A 17,055-nucleotide genomic window follows, 5' to 3' on the forward strand; every position below is an offset into this window, starting at 1 on the left:
TCAGTCTAAAAAAGAAATTACCTGATTCAATTAAGTGCAAGCAAAGAACTTCTAATGGATACTGCACAGTGGGATAGATGTTTATCATTCCTTCACAGGCCTTCTTCAGCCTGGCAGACTCATGAGGAAACTTGAAAATATAAGAGCAAGATAAACTAAATTCCAGTAGTAGGATATATTTCTGAACATTTTCCTAATTAGAAATACATAAAAGTCACATCAGAGTTTTTGAAATACTCAACTTACTTTGGATAAACAATGAATGAAATGCTTATAAAGCATTTGATGATCTTCACTAGGAATCTTCTCTGTTAAGTCCAGTGCATTCTCAAATGCAGTTAAAAGCTGCAACAAGCAAACAAAAAAGCTATTATCTATAGCGTCCTTACGAAAGTGACAAGTGGTTAAGTGCACAAAACTGCCTTATATAAACTATCCTTTCAAGCAGCTGCAAATATACCTTATTTTCTGCCCCTGACAATTTCAAAGAGGAAAGAAATGTGTATGTAAATTTTGGCGTGTATTCCAATTCCAACTGGCCAGCAGATTACTCTGGACTAGTAAGTGACAACTACAAATTAACAACATTAATAAAACATACTTCCAAGTACCTCCTACACAGCGGTCAACCAGAGGATACTCTCAAATGCTAGCAGCTGCTACTACTCACATCCTTCCTAAAGCCGCTCTTCAGACATCACTAGCACATTCTCTGGAATATCTTCAATGCTGGAAAACCTTCAACCCTTAAATAATTTTCTTATACAGGTAGGTTATACTTATGGTGAAAGAAAAACAGGGATATGACACACTATAATTAAATCAATTATCGTAAATAGTGTTGGCTGATTTTGAAGAAAATTACAAAAGAGCCATTTTAAAACTGTCTTGAACAGAAAAAGCAGTATTAGAACCCCAGGCAAGCATTTTCTATCATCTGTTTACATAAGTGCTACATTTTAAAAAAATGAATGATTTAGGGGCTGGTGCTGTGGCATAGCGAGTAAAGCCACCGCCTGTAGTGCCGGCATCCCATATGGGTGCTGTTTCAAGACCCAGCTGCTCCACTTCCAATCCAGCTCTCCGCTATGGCCTGGGAAAGCAGTAGAAGATGGCCCACGTCCTTGGGCCCCTGCACCCACTATGGGAGACCCGGAAGAAGCTCCTGGCTCCTGGCTTTGGATCGGCGCAACTCTGGCTGTTGTAGCCTATTGGGGAGTGAACCAGAGAATGGAAGACCTCTCTCTTTCTCTGTCTCTCCTCTCTCTGTGTAACTCTGACTTTTAAATAAATAAATAAATATTTTTTAAAAATGAATGATTTAATAACAAAAACCCAAAATATAGTTTACCACATCAAATTTTTCTTTGGTAAATATTGTACAAAGTCTTTCCAAATAAATAAAAAAATTTGCCTGCTTTGCTAGAGCTAATGATCTTGAAAAAAAAAAAAAAAAGCCTAATTTAAAACACTCTAGCATAATGGATTTTAAAGAATAGGAATGCATTTTTTTTTTCCTTGACAGATAGAGCTAGACAGTGATAGAGACAGAAAAAAAAGGTCTTCCTTTCGTTGGTTCACCCCCCAAATGGCCACCACGGCTGGCACTGCGCCGATCTGAAGCCAGGAGCCAGGTGCTTCCTCCTGGTCTCCCATGCAGGTGCACCTGGGCCATCCTCCACTGCCCTCCCAGGCCATAGCAGAGAGCTGGACTGGAAGAGGAGAAGCTGGGACTAGGATCCGGTGCCCATATGAATGCCGGCAATGCAGGTGGAGGATTAATCAAGTGAGCCACAGCCCCGGCCCAGGAATGAAATTATTACAACTAGAAAATAGATGACACATTTTTTCTGAACACTTAATATAAGGTGAAAATACCTCCCCACATCCTTTTATTTCTTTTTGTTTTTTTAAAGATTTATTTGAAAGAGTTACATAGAGAGGGGAGAGGCAGAGAGAGAGAGAGGTCTTCTATCCACGGGTTCACTCCCCAACTAGCCACAACGGCTGGAGCTGCACCTACTGGAAGACAGGAGCCAGGAGCTTCCTCCGGGGCTCCCACGTGGGTGCAGGGGCCCACGGGCCTGGGGCCATCTTCTACTGCTTTCCCAGGCCACAGCAGAGAATAGGATCAGAAGTGGAGTAGCCCGGACTCAAACTGGTGCCCATACGGGATGCTGGCACTGCAGGCGGTGGCTTTACCTGCTATGCCACAGTGGCGGTCCCATATCTTTTTATTTCTAACAGTTAAAAATCAATTCTTAAAATTGTAAGCATAATTAATTATATTGTGGAGGAGTGCAGTATAGTCAACTTAAAAAGACATTTTACTTATTTTGATATGTGTTTGATATTCTGGCAATCTGGCAATTTTTTTAAAAAACAGTGAAGTCAGGGCCAGCACTGTGGCATAACAGGTAAGGGCACTGCCTGCAGCGTCAGCATCTGACATGGCTCTGGTTTGAGTCCCAGCTGCTCCACTTCGGACCTAACTCCCTGCTACTGCACTTAGTTAAGCAGTGGAAAATGGCCAAAGTCCCTGGGCCTCTGTACCCATGTGGGAGACCCAGATGAAGCTCCTGGGTTCAAGCTGGCCCAGTCTTGACCATTGCAGCCATTTGGAGAGTGAACCAGCAGATGGAAGATCTCTCTCTCTCTGCCTCTGCTACTCTGTAACTCTTTCAAATAAATAAATAAATCTTTAAAAAAGAAAAAAAAAAAACAGTGTAGCCATGTTAAAGATAGGATTTAAGGGAAATTGACAAGCTACCTAATTCTGTCAACATTCAATTTCTTCTACAACAAAACCTATGTATAGATAAACCCTTGGATACCAGAGCTCCTCCAGGGCCTAGCATGCCCCAGCTCTCCGCTAAACCGCAGGGCCGCCAGGCCAGCAGCATGGCCCTTGCAGAAATTCTCTTTTCCTGTTTCTTCCACGCTGTCCACTCCACTGCTTTTCTCCCTCCGTGCCCTGTTTCCTTCTCTGTCCTCCTTGATGATCCAAGGGTCCCCTGCCCCAGAAGGAGCAAGGTTGGGTGAGCAATGAGGGAGCTAGCTTATTAATTAACTACCATTATCAAACAAATTGAAACTTACATGTTTTTGGCCCCAACGCTTAGGACACTGCCCAACACGTACTAGGTTCTCAGTAAATTGCTTGCTGAATAAACTAAATGAATAAGTGAATGAACTAACAAACAAAAACAGAAATGCACTTCCATCCTATATGGAGTCCATACTTGTTTAGGAAAAAAAAATTCCACTCAATTTAACAAACACATATCGAGTAGCTATTTATCATAAGAAATTAAGTTGACTTTTAAACTCACAAACAGGAAAAAAAAAAAAAAGAACAACAGAGACATTTCTAATTACAGTTTAAAACCAATGTTTTTTTAAAAAAATTCAATTATTTGAAAATCTACATATTAAAAAGGAATATTTTCTAAATATAAATAATCTAGTAAATATACTCTAAAGTCTAGCTATAGTTAAGCCTCAAAGTAATTCAGTACTTCAATTTTTAAGTATAAAAAATACAACGAAAAGTGTTTTAAAAATACTAATTTTATGAAACTCAATTTTTACATAGTGTCTTTTTTACAGTGATTATGTTATTGACTTACTGCAGATTCTCATGAATATAAAGGAATGAAATTCAAACACTCTGAGTAGCAATTCCACCCCATCCAGACTCTCCATCTAGACTTAGGAAGAGACTGCAAACATCAGCAAGAGCCTCTATGAATTTAAAACTACGTATTTCCAAGATAACTCATCTGACATAAGGTACATTTCTATATGATGTCACTGTGTTTCCATTTTCTAAATTTAATTAAATGAACAATATGACAGACTGTGAGGAATAAACACGTCAGTACCAACTGCTGGGTTTCATTGTTCTGATCCTCTGTCCTCTCGGCCAGCAACTGAGTCAGTTTCCTCCACAGCTGGTGAAGCTCTCGATCGTCCGCACCCTCCTCCTGCCGTGTCTTGATCAGTTTGTGCCATGTTCGAGCCACCTGTGTGCAAAAGGAGATTTAAAATGGCATTTTTTAAAATCCTGAAAGCACCAATAAAAAATGTAAAATTTGCAAATAATACTTTTATCTGCTAACACATTAAAAATAGCCTATGTATTATGAACTCCATATCTATTATGAACTCCATAAAAAAATGAGTTGACTGGGCAAAGCCACAGAGCCCTAACATCAGAAGTGTGACAGATACAGCAGGGCAGATACAGGGTTGGTGACTACATGCCCAATCCCCAAAACTCAGAGCACCAGCTATGCAGGCACCATAAATAAGTTCCACAGATGACGTGCTGAGTTACTTCATTCACATTCTGTCCCGTTTCAGAAAGGTTTAGAAATTATGTTACCCTAAATCTGAATTCTAATTTACAATTCTCAAAACACTGTAATTTGTATTGTTTTTAACATTTTTTCAATAGCATACTATATATGATTTTTTAATTTTCCTTTAAGTAAAAACTTTCTTTTAATAATGGTTTTATTAAAAGAAATCTAGGATCCCTAGAAAATCTTTAACCAACCTCTAGGTGCTTCTTTTCTTGGTAATAGAGATCCACGAGTTTCTTACAGACATCACACCACTTTGCCTTGTCAACACTTCGAGAAACAACAAAAAAGGACTTGAATTTTATTAATGAAAACAACCAAGGATTTAAAATGCTAAAATAGAAATATCCCAATATTTTCAGGTACTATTTCAAATTAGAATATACTCTCTTTCATACTACAGTAACATTTTCTAAAACAAGCTTCTTGTAAAAGACTTCAGAGACTGAAAATAATATCAAAGTTCCAAACCTAGTGGTTCATTTCAGTAATGGTATTTTCATTCTATTTCAGTAACAATCAAGAGATTCTATGACAAAAAGAAAAGCCAACCCCAATCCCAATGTGTGGATTACTATTTCTATATAATTTCTAGTTAATTTATTCCAATCCAAACTTAAAAAAAAAAAAAAGGCCTTTCCTGTACACACCTTACCTTTCATAAAGATCCAGAAGCTTTTGGTAAACACCAGGCAAGTCATCCTTAGCATTTAAGTGACTACTTTTCTCATACAGGCTTGCTAATCCCTGAAAGAGGAAGTAGAGAGGCTATCCTTTCCAAAATGTTTGATGATGCCACATTCATTCACTTATTTTGCCACATAATATGATTATCTACAAAGATAACTTGTGATAAAAGATACAGCTTGCAGATGAAATTACATATCTGGAATTTGCCTCCAAACATCGGGGGTGGAAAGGATCAAGTCAAAAATACAGATGAAAAAATACTGTCAGTGGACTCTCGGTGATAGGCATAAAGGGGCCCATTACACAACTTTTTTATGAAAACACATTTGAAGTGTTTCAAAATTAAAACATTTTCATTAGTTTTTCTACAATTTTTACCACTATCGTTTACCTTGTAAGACTACCTTTAAAAATTTTTTCAGCATGTTTTAAAAGCAGCTTTATTGAGATATCACTGATAAATATTCTATAAATTTATATGTTGTTTTAATATGTGTATACAATGCAAAATGGTCATCATAATCAAGACAATTAACATATTACCTCTACACAATTAGTATTTTATAGGCATGCATCTGTGCGTGGTGAGATTTAATTTAAGATCTATCTCACATGATACGACTTTTATGACATGGTCAACAACAACAAAAAATCCAAGTCATCTGTAGAAAGTATCACTTTCGCTTCAAACTGAAATCAGATATCCTACCAGTCAGTACATTAAAAAAGCAGCCATTTCTCTGTGTTTCCTGATATCCCAACCAAGTTCTTATTTAGTGAATCTGAGACAACAGGTTCACACTTTCTGGAGTCTATGAATCAGGTCTGAAGATGTTACCGAGGTAAGAAGCAATGTATTAAAAATTAAAAGTTGGGGAATCCAACTAAAAAGATTAAGATCACTAAGTAAGAAAAAAATATTTAACTTGTACTCAAAGATACAGAATTGAAAAATTTTATAGTGTTTTATTTCTAGATAACATATTCATTTAGTAAGCATAAAGAACATTCTGGATTAGTCTTTGTGCACACGTAATTAAGTTGCAGATGTATCTTTTTTAAACTAACTTTTAGATTTAGAAGAGAAATAGATTTAACTTTTTTTTAATCCTTGCATGGGGCAAATAGAGGTTCCAGTGCTTATTTTAACATAGTTCTCTCTTGACAACTACAGAAACATCCTTTCCTATAACACAGGGGAGAAAAAGTCCACATACCTGCCACGCAAGCAACTGGTCTGGCTCTAGCTCTGCAGCTTTCTTATAGGCCCCCTGGGCCTGGTCAGGTTGTTCTAGCTCAGCCGCAGCAACACCAATAAAAACCCAGGCATTATAGTTATTCTTCTCTTGTTTCAACACTGTCTGGTTAAAAAGTTAGAAGAGTACGTCGTCAAATTTGGGAAGCTAATGAACAAAGAACACATCGAAAGTCTACGAGAGAGCCTGGGAGTCTATGTGGACCACTAACTGGGCCACTCTCAGAACTGCTGCCCGTACTTCCTGGGTTCAGGTTCCTTGGGGAGCAAGACATGACTCAGGGACTGGAAGGGTTTGAACTACAAGGCATTTTTTTTTTTTTTTTTTTTTTTTTTTTTTTGACAGGCAGAGTGGATAGTGAGAGAGAGAGAGAGAAAGGTCTTCCTTTTGCCGTTGGTTCACCCTCCAATGGCCGCTGCGGCCAGCGCACCGCGCTGATCCGAAGCCAGGAACCAGGTGCTTCTCCTGGTCTCCCATGGGGTGCAGGGCCCAAGCACTTGGGCCATCCTCCACTGTACTCCCTGGCCATAGCAGAGAGCTGGCCTGGAAGAGGGGCAACCGGGACAGAATCCGGCGCCCCGACTGGGACTAGAACCCGGTGTGCCGGCGCCGCAAGGCAGAGGATTAGCCTATTGAGCCACGGCGCTGGCAGGCATGTTTTTTAAAAGCTGCCTGAGCAATCCTCATGGCCCCATCAAATGTCTCCATCACCGTTCTCTGAGAACACTGGGTATAAAAGAACAGCAGCCACCCCACCCTCCCGCTGCTGCTCTTCTCAGATCACTTCATTCAACTTCCACGTCTTTCTTTCCCATGCTGCTGTTTCTCCATGTTACACAGATGGATCTAACTTCCATCCACCAGGTGGGATGAAAGTAGAGTCTAGGAGAGTGAATTCACCGCAGTGTGAGGATACCAAGTATGTTCAAAATAGTGGTGAAAGCTTCAATCATATTTCCAACCAGAATAAAATTATATAGAGAGATACTGCTTTCAGAAATAACAGCTATTGGCTAAGGCAAATAAACTAGCTTGAAGCAGAAAGCAAATAGGTTATAGGGAAGGAAAAATGAAAACTGGCAGCTAAAATGATATTAGCCTCAGGGCCGGCATGATGGCGTAGCAGGTAAAGCTGCCTCCTGCATCCCATATGAGCGCTGCTTGGAGTCCCGGCTGCTCCACTTCCGATCCAGCTCTCTGCTATGGCTTAGGAAAGCAGTGGAAGATGGCCCAAGTCCTTGGGGTCCTGAACCCACTTGGGATACCCAGAAGAAGCTCCTGGCTCCTGACTTCTAATCGGCACAGCTCCGGCCAATCTATCTCTCTGTAAATCTGCCTCTCAGATCAATAAATAAATCTTAAAATTTTTTTTTTAAAAAATGAAATGAGCCTCTTAGGGTTTTGTGTTTTCTAGAAAACTAAGAACTTTTCCACGAGTCAAACCAGTCGCATTACTAGGCTGACGTGCATTCATAACACTTCCAGCAACAGCACACTTAGAATTCTTTACAATAATGCAGCCTCAAAAAAATAATCACAACCATGAGTTAACTGCCGAAGTGAAGTTACTTGGGTCTACTTTGGTTGATCTGGACATCACACGAACCACATGTTACAAGTCAGTATCGCTTATCAGTGCTTTTATTGTGGGAGAATATACGCTGGTTACCTTACAGTGCTTCAAAGCTTCTTTGTATTCTTTGTTCCTGATTGCATCTCTAGCACTTTTTAGAGCCGTCTTCACTTCCTTGCTGGACATTCTGTCAAGGCAAAAACCCTGAGTGAATCGACACCACTGGCTTAACTGGAAGAGTTCTGAACAGCTTGATCATCTGTGAAAGGCACCTGTGATTTCTTTTCTCCTAGAACAGCCTCCTCTCTGATAAACACACAGATGACTCCCTCAGGTCTTCGGAATCTTGCTTCCATGTCACTTCCTCAATGAAACCTTCCCTGGACATACTATTAACATTTTAACTCTTCTATCCTCCTCCCCACAACCACAACATAATCCCTTAGCCTCTTCCTCTGCTGTATTTTTCTTCAGAGCACTTATCACATCTAATATACAACATATTCTACTTATGAGAGGACTTCAAAAAGTTTGTGCAAAAATAGAATTAAATGATAGGTGTCATGTAACGGTGTTGTGGCACAGCAGATGAAGCTGCCGCTGGTGATACCAACATCCCATACGGGAGAACCAGTTCAAGTCTCAGCTGCTAGGCTTCTGATCTATCTTCCTGCTAATGTGCCTGGGAAGGCAGCAAATGATGGCCCATGTTTGGGCCCCTGCTTCAGCCAGGCCAAGACCTGGTTGTTGTGGCTGTTTAAAGAACCACGGAGTACAAGATCCGTGTCTCACTCTCACACTCTCTCTCTTTTCCCCTCTTTCCCTGCCCCCACCTCCTCCCTATCACTCTGCCTTTAAAATGAATAATTTTTTTAAAAGATCAGTAAGTTTATTTTGGCACCAACAGTTTTTAAATCCATGACTTTTTGTCTGTTCGATTTCCATGAACTTTTTGAATATATGTCCTATTTACTGTCTGCCCCCAAATGCTACCTAACCATGTTTCATACAGGTAGGCATTTTGGTCTGTTTTTTCCCCCCATTGCTTTATCCTTAGCACCTGGTATGGCAAATTACAGCTGATCAAGACATGCGCTGGATCTGAGCTGTTTCAATCATCCTCAGGCTCCATGTGTTTGGCTAAACCATGGATGATCTTAGGGATTATGAACCAAAGCTCATACCAATCTCAGTCTAATTCTGTACTGAGCAAGATCCAGTAAAATAACCACAAGTCAGGACTAAACTGTTAACACAAATAATTTTACTACAATGAGAGAATTTAAGAAAGCATTCTGTTTTAATGCTGGTTTCTATAGAATTATCAGTCTACAGAGAAACAGATGCAATGTTTATACTTGAATGGAAGTGACAAATATGTGAAAAGACTATACACTAATTTCAGCCATAAAAAACATCAATTATTAGACAAAGTATTCTCTCATTTAATCTTGAAACATATAAATTTTAAATTAGCAAATCTTAAGATTTCGCAACTTATTCTGTCAATTCCAATGGACTCTAATTTCAACAGGAAGGATTAAAAAAAAAAAAAAAGCTGAATAAATACAACATGGAGTAGTTGGAGACTACAGATGTCCAAAGCAGTAAAATGAACCAAAAAGATGGCTCACTAACAGGGTTCACTAACAGTCCTTTACATCTAACGAAGAACCTGAGGTACAAGCAAAGATCAAAGCAGCCTGTGAGGTTAGAGATTTAAAAAAGCAAAAGTCGAAAGTCAAAAGTCGTTTTGAATGCTAGAAGACAAAATAATATAAAAATCAAGATATACATCAACGTATTTCACATGCTTTTCTTTAAAACCTAGTGTCTTACCTGAAATTATCTTGGGATTAATTTATAGGTGAAAACTTAAGATTTTTTGTAGTCTACAAATCTTGATTGTAACAGGTAATAAATTCCAATGCTGACAGCACATTAAATTTCCTCAAACCAGTTTCCTTTGTTTGAAAATAACCTGTAGACTAAAAAGAAGAGACCATTAATGGTGATAATAATTGATCTAATCCAATAGAGAGAAACAAATAGAAAAAAGAACAGAAACAATTTCAAGACAAGCCTAAACAGAACCAAACAGAAGACTGTAACCTCTTCAGGATGAAGACCACCAACTTTTCTATCACCAACATCTTCAGTGGAAGCAGCTACAAACACGAGAACCAACAAGCACCAAGGCCACCTGCAGCTCTCAAACTATTTGTTGCACATGACATCAAAAACAACAACAACAACAACAAAAAACCAGAAAAGACGGTTCCTGCTCCAAGAATAAAACTTGAATCAAGAGAAAGACCTAAGACACACTTAAGCCATTACAGAATCACATGCTATCTAAGGATAATGATGGCAAGTGCAATAGATTCTGAAAAGAAAAGAAGTGTGGTATGAAGTATTTAATGGTTATTAGATGGACAAGGTTATTAGATGGCCAGGCATTTTGTGCAGCAGTTAAGACACTGCTCGAGACACCAGTCTTCCATATTCAATGCCTGGGTCTGAGTCCTGGCTCCACTTTAGCTTCCTGCTAACACAGACCCTGGGAAAGCAGCAGGTGACAATGTCTCGAGTAGCTGGGTCCTTGCTACCCACCCGGGAGACCTGGATTGGGTTAGGCTTTCCCCAGCCCCAGCTGTCCCAGGCATTTGTGAGGTGAACAAGCAAGTGTAAGAAACAATGAGAAAATCAGTTTAAATGGATCAGAAGGAACTTAACAAAGAACAGAAGAAAATTAGGTTGGTAGGGTAAGCTGAGCCTAAGATTACAAAAGACCTTGAAAGTCATATAGACAATTTTGGATTTATACACAGCAGCAAATAGGGAGCCATTAAAAACATTTTTTTTAAATTTCTTTTTTTATTCATCTGAAAGGCAGAGTCAGAAAGGAGGAAAGACAGCGAGAAAGAGATCTTCCATTTGGTGGTTCACTCCCCAAATAGCTGCAATGGCCAGGGCTAGGCCAAGCTGAAGGCAGGATCCCGGAGCTTCTTCCAGGGTTCCCACGTGGAAGCTGGGGCTAGCAGGGAGCTCAGAAGTAGAGCAGTCAGGTCTTGAACTGGCAGCCATATGGGATGCCGTCATCGTAGGCAGAGGCTGAACATGCTACGCCATAACATGGGCCTCCATTAAACATTTCTAAGTGGATTATTTTTAAAGACCACTAGCAAATAACTCCATTCTTCTGTTGGCAACCAGTTCTAATACTCAATACCCTTCCACACCCATATGTGTTCTGTATGTAATTACAATTTCTTTCTTTTTTTTTTTTTTTTTTGACAGGCAGAGTGGACAGTGAGAGAGAGAGAGAGAAAGGTCTTCCTTTGCCGTTGGTTCACCCTCCAATGGCCGCCGCGGCCGGTGCACTGCGCCGATCCAGTGGCAGGAGCCAGGAGCCAGGTGCTTTTCCTGGACTCCCATGGGGTGCAGGGCCCAAGCACCTGGGCCATCCTCCACTGCACTCCTGGGCCACAGCAGAGGGCTGGCCTGGAAGAGGGGCAACCGGGACAGAATCCGGCGCCCTGACCGGGACTAGAACCCGGTGTGCTGGCGCCGCTAGGCGGAGGATTAGCCTAGTGAGCCGCGGCGCCGGCCCTGTAATTACAATTTCTTACAACGCAGTAGAATCCTCTTCTCTTCTCTTCTATTACTTCTTTGATGAGTCACTTAGCATAATATACTGGCACTGATGCCCTCTCTTTACCTAACGTAGATGTACTGTGTGTGTATAGAAAAGCACACATGCACATACATAGTATCATATAAATTCCAAAAGGATAATTGTTTAAATTACAAAATAATCTGCCCCTTTCTAGCCCTGAAAAATACTTATTCTTCCTATGTATGTATGTATGTATGTATTTTGAGGGGATGGAAACAAGTTCACCAACTAATTTTCAAAACAAACCTTTAATGAGAACTACCCATGTAAGAGATACATTTCAAATCCATTTCCTGTCACAAAGTAAAAACCTGCTACTCAGAATGATTCCACGTTATTCCACACTTCTGCATCTGGGACGCTTCCCTTCAATTCTAAGCATTTCCAATTCTTCAAAGAAAGAACTAGCTCTCTCGTAAATGTCTTCCACAACTGCTGTGCTAATACTTTCCCCATGTAGCTCCCTTCCCATTTTTTGCTCCTCAATCTCAATTGATTTTTTAAAATAAGGGCATTCATTTTGCACATTTTCACTCAATAAAAGTTTCTTCTACCACTTGATTATGTTGGTATCCAATATAAATCAAGTTTACAAAGTAGCAACAACTGCACTTTAACAGAGTTAGTGAAAGTCATGTTAAAAAGGCAAGGATTTCCCTGGAAGCCAAAAGCTATCAAATACAGGTAAATGAGGCCGGCACCGCGGCTCAATAGGCTAATCCTCTGCCTGCGGCGCCAGCACACCGGGTTCTAGTCCCGGTTGCCCCTCTTCCAGGCCGGCTCTCTGCTGTGGCCAGGGAGTGCAGTGGAGGATGGCCTAAGTGCTTGAGCCCTGCACCCCATGGGAGACCAGGAGAAGCACCTGGCTCCTGCCATCGGATCAGCGCGGTGCGCCAGCCGTGGCAGTCATTGGAAGGTGAACCAACGGCAAAGGAAGACCTTTCTCTCTCTCTGTCCACTCTGCCTGTCAAAAAAAAAAAAAAAAAAAAAAAAAAAAATTACAGGTAAATGAACTGATCTTACAGCCCCTGCAAAAGCCTTCCATTACGTTCATACAAAGGTTCCACGAGACAAAAGCAACAATAAAAACAGTAAGTAGTAATGACGAAGGAAGTTAATTATAGAAGAGAAAAATAAACCTAATAACAAAAATCTAATGGCATTGTGGGATAACCTAGTCTGACATAAAAATATCTATGCCATTGAGCCTTTCTTCTGGAAGGAACTGCCAACAATTATTAAATAAAAACAGGCTTCACTTACTAATTATTTAGCATTCGAGACACTTACCTCTTACCTATTATCATCACCTCTATCTTCATCCCAAATTAAATCTCGTTGTTTCTTAACCCTTTTCCATCTAAAGTAAGTAAAAACAAAAATAAGCAGTCACATAAAAGGGATGACATCCACAATTCAAAATATTTTGAATTATTTCTATCATATTCACAATTTATATAAATCATAATTTAAAATATGAGAGAATTATATATAATTTTTAGTCTTTTTCCCTCCCAGAGAGGCTCCAGTCTTAATCTCCAAATTTTTTATCTAAACTGCATTCTTATAGCCTCAGATTATAAAAGGAAACTTCATCGTGACCAGAAAGACTCTGAAAAAAAGACTTCAGAAACTCAACATACATTGATGTTGATATAAAAAACTGAGTTAAAAAAGAATAACAACTACTTCTTCTTTTTTCTTTTCTTTTTTTTTTTTTTTTTTTTGGACAGGCAGAGTGGACAGTGAGAGAGAGAGAGAGAAAGGTCGTCCTTTTGCCGTTGGTTCACCCTCCAATGGCTGGCCGGCGCGCTGCAGCCATCACACCGCGCTGATCCGATGGCAGGAGCCAGGTGCTTCTCCTGGTCTCCCATGGGGTGCAGGGCCCAAGCACTTGGGCCATCCTCCACTGCCCTCCCGGGCCACAGCAGAGAGCTGGCCTGGAAGAGGGGCAACCGGGACAGAATCCGGCGCCCAGACCGGGACTGGAACCCGGTGTGCCGGCGCCGCAAGGTGGAGGATTAGCCTATTGAGCTGCGGTGCCGGCCAACAACTACTTCTATACTATTGTTTTGAATTTAAGAATTAAGGATACTCATTTTTTGGAAAGCTTTTATTTAATAAATATAAATTTCATAGGTACAGCTTCTGGAATATAGCGGTTCTTCCCCATACCCGACCTCCCACCCCAACTCCTGTCCCACCTCCTATTCCCTCTCCCATCCCATTCTTAATATTCATTTTTAATGAGCCGGCGCCGTGGCTCAATAGGCTAATCCTCCACCTTGCGGCGCCGGCACACCGGGTTCTAGTCCCGGTTGGGGCGCCAGATTCTGTCCCGGTTGCCCCTCTTCCAGGCCAGCTCTCTGCTATGGCCAGGGAGTGCAGTGGAGGATGGCCCAGGTGCTTGGGCCCTGCACCCCATGGGAGACCAGGAAAAGCACCTGGCTCCTGGCTCCTGCCAGGATCAGCGCGGTGCGCCGGCTGCAGCGGCGGCCATTGGAGGGTGAACCAACGGCAAAGGAAGACCTTTCTCTCTCTGTCTCTCTCTCACTGTCCACTCTGCCTGTCAAAAAAAAAAAAAAAAATATTCATTTTTAATTATCTTTATACATAGAACATCAACTCTATACTAAGTAAAGATTTCAACAGTTCGCACCCACACAGACACACAAAGTGTAAAGTACAGTTTGAAGACAAGTTTTACTGTTAATTCTCATAGTACAACTCATTAAGGACAGAGGTCCTACATGTGGAGCAAGTGCACAGTGACTCCTGTTGTTGGTTTAACAATTGACACTCTTATGTATGATGTTAGTGATCACCCAAGGCTCTTGACTTGAGCTGCCAAGGCTATGGAAGCCTTTTGAGTCCACAAACTACTTAATTTGCAGCCTAACTATACTAAAGTGAACCATGTTCTAAGCCATATACAGAGTTACAAGCATGTATATAAAAAGTTTCCCACAATCCGAGAAATCGTTACAATAGTTAAAACACCCACAACCCATATCAGAGTGCTTAGGTTTGAATGTCAACTCTTCTTCTTCTTTTTTTTTTTTTTTTAAGATTTACTTATTTATTTGAAAGTCAGAGTTAGAGAGAAAGAGAGAGGCAGAGGGAGAGAGACAGGAGAAAGATATCTTCCATTTATTGGTTCACTCTCCAGATGGCTGCAATGGCCAGGGCTGGGTCAGGTCGAAGCCAGGAGCCAGGTGCTTCTTCCAAATCTCCAATGTGAGGTCGACGCACTTGGGTCATCTTCTGCTGCTTTTCCCAAGACATATGCAGGGAGCCAGATAGGAAGTGGAGTAGCCAGGACATGAACCGGCACCCACATGGGATGCCAGCATTGCAGGCAGCAGCTTTACCCACTGTGCTACAACATCAGCCCCAAGTACCAGCAGGTCTTCTGGGTCCAGCTTCAAACAAATGTGCACTTTGGGAAGCAGGTGATGGCTCAAGTCCTTGGCTCCCTGCCAATACCATATTAGATGTGGATTGAGTTGCAGGCTCTTCACTTTGCTCTGGCCCAGCCCTGGCTATTGTGGTCATCTGGGGAGTAAACCAGTAGAGGACGATCTCGTCTGTCTGTCTTGGGTGTCTATGTGTGTGTTTCTCTTTCTCTGCCTTTCAAATAAATTAAAAGAAAAAAATTTTAGATATGTATATCACACAACTATATTAGTTTATAAACTAATGAAAACACAAAGTTTTTAAATATTAAAAATGTCATCAGGAGCCTGGCACTGTGGCGTAGCGGGTAAAGCTACCAGCTGCATGCTGGCATCCCATATGAGCACCAGCTCGAGTCCTGGCTGCTCCACTTCCAATTCAGCTCTCTGCTGTGGCCTGGGAAAGCAGAAGATGGTCCAAGGGCTTAGGCCCCCGCACCCATGTGGGAGACCTGGAAGAAGCTCCAGGGTCCTGGCTTTGGATTGGACTAGCTCTGGCCATTGCAGCCATTTGGGGAGTGAACCATAAGATGGAGATCTATCTATCTATCTCTCCCTCTCTCTCTCTCTCTTCCTCTCTCCCCCTTCTCTGTCCTTCTACCTCTGTAACTCTGCCTTTGAAATAAATAAAAAAATCTTTTATAACATGTCATCAGTAATTTAAATAGCCAGCAGAAATATTGACCCAATTGAACATCTACATCCCTTAAGTGGCTGGTATACAGCAGACACTCAGTAAATGCTTAGTATAAACGGTTTGTGAATGTTAAATAGGTCTGTCCCTTGTTGCAATTTTTAAAAATTTCTTTGAAAAGCAGAGGCAGAAAGAGGAGAGATCGCCCATGTGCTGTTCATTCCCCAAAAGTCTGCAACAGCTGGGGCTCCGCCGGGCTGAAGTGAGAGCTGAGAACTCCATCCGGGTCTCCCACGCGCGTGCCAGGGACCCACGTACTCCAACTTTCACCCGGCGCCTCTGAGGGTGCACATTAGAAGGGCGCTGGAATGCGAAGTGGAGCCGAGACTTAAACCCGAGCACTTCCACATGGCTTGCAAGTGTCCCAAGCGGTATCTCCTAACCACTAGGCCAAATGACCGCCCCTAAAATTATTTCATGCAAAACAAACAGAAAACCCAAACTGGCAGTTACCAGCACTGAGTTGATTCTGTGTGTTCTAAATGGTGCAACTGCTCCTTCTCCTATCAGAACAGCACAAGGGCTAATGTGATGTGCAAACTGCATACCTGAAGCCATGATAATGAAATATGACTTTGGCTCCGGGTCAGCCACCTTCTTCTGGAACCCTCCAAAGGCGTTCTACTCTCAAGAGGGAGCAGCGACTGTTCTGCGGCCAAACGGGGTGTTCTGACCCGAACACGTCACAAGGCCAACACCGCGTTCCTCCGACATCCCGTTCCGTCCTATTCCGTAGCTCGCCCGAGGCCAGGCACCCCCGCCCCAGGCTCCACTCGGCCGGGAACCCGCCCCTCGCCCCGCGAGGGCGCAAGAAACCCCCACCGCCCGGGCAAAGGCAGGCAACAAGATGAGACTGAAGGGCCTCGGAACAGCCACATCGCACCTGCGGCGGTGCAGCCAGAGGCCGCGCAGGGATCCGCCCCGTCCAACTTCAGTGACAGCCCCCCGCCGCCACCTCAGCATCGCCCAGTTCACGCTCTCGCCACGCTGCCACGCTCGCTCGGCGCGAACCCAGCAGCCCCAGCCTGCAGGCCCTCCTCTCAGCATCACTCCAACCACTTACAGGCTCCAACCTCTGCAATAGCGACGAAGACCCGAACTCACCTGGGACGGACCCAGCTGTTCTACAAACGCCGGGACCGGGGGCGGGGGGTGGGGTGGGGAGGAGAGCGCATGCGCATCTCCCAGGCCCTGTTCACATGACTGGAAGTGGGTGGGGTGGATGTAGTTCGCTCGGTATTTGATGAAAAGGCCTTACGCACCCGATCGGCGGCGGCGGGGAGTCCTCCCTTACGTACGTGCACGCTCTAAGCCTGACGGGAGTTGTGGTTCTGCGGCGGC

General features: G+C 42.4%; 1 protein-coding gene across 13 annotated transcripts in view; it reads right to left on the reverse strand.

The window, feature by feature from the left end:
• The window catches only part of SKIC3 (SKI3 subunit of superkiller complex), a 95,119-nt gene extending 78,093 nt beyond the window's left edge, over positions 1-17,026 (reverse strand). For 3 of the 13 annotated variants that reach the window (XM_008261957.5, XM_089313015.1, XM_089313014.1), the window contains exons 1-10: positions 16,819-16,954; positions 12,856-12,925; positions 9,726-9,874; positions 7,983-8,073; positions 6,275-6,418; positions 5,023-5,114; positions 4,562-4,637; positions 3,885-4,025; positions 247-345; positions 22-130 (exon numbers count right to left, since the gene is read on the reverse strand). In XM_008261957.5, the coding sequence (XP_008260179.2) occupies positions 22-130; positions 247-345; positions 3,885-4,025; positions 4,562-4,637; positions 5,023-5,114; positions 6,275-6,418; positions 7,983-8,072 (751 nt within the window). In that variant the 5' untranslated portion in view covers position 8,073; positions 9,726-9,874; positions 12,856-12,925; positions 16,819-16,954. Of the gene's footprint in view, positions 1-21; positions 131-246; positions 346-3,884; positions 4,026-4,561; positions 4,638-5,022; positions 5,115-6,274; positions 6,419-7,982; positions 8,074-9,725; positions 9,875-12,855; positions 12,926-16,262 lie in introns of all 13 variants that reach the window. The other 10 variants (XM_008261953.5, XM_008261956.5, XM_070056476.2 and 7 more) reach the window with 10 other exon arrangements.
• Positions 17,027-17,055: the final 29 nt, after the last annotated feature.

The sequence above is a fragment of the Oryctolagus cuniculus genome, chromosome 14 (genome assembly GCF_051225735.1).
Source record: "Oryctolagus cuniculus isolate XC-2025 breed Fujian yellow rabbit chromosome 14, ASM5122573v1, whole genome shotgun sequence".
Lineage (NCBI taxonomy): Eukaryota > Metazoa > Chordata > Mammalia > Lagomorpha > Leporidae > Oryctolagus > Oryctolagus cuniculus.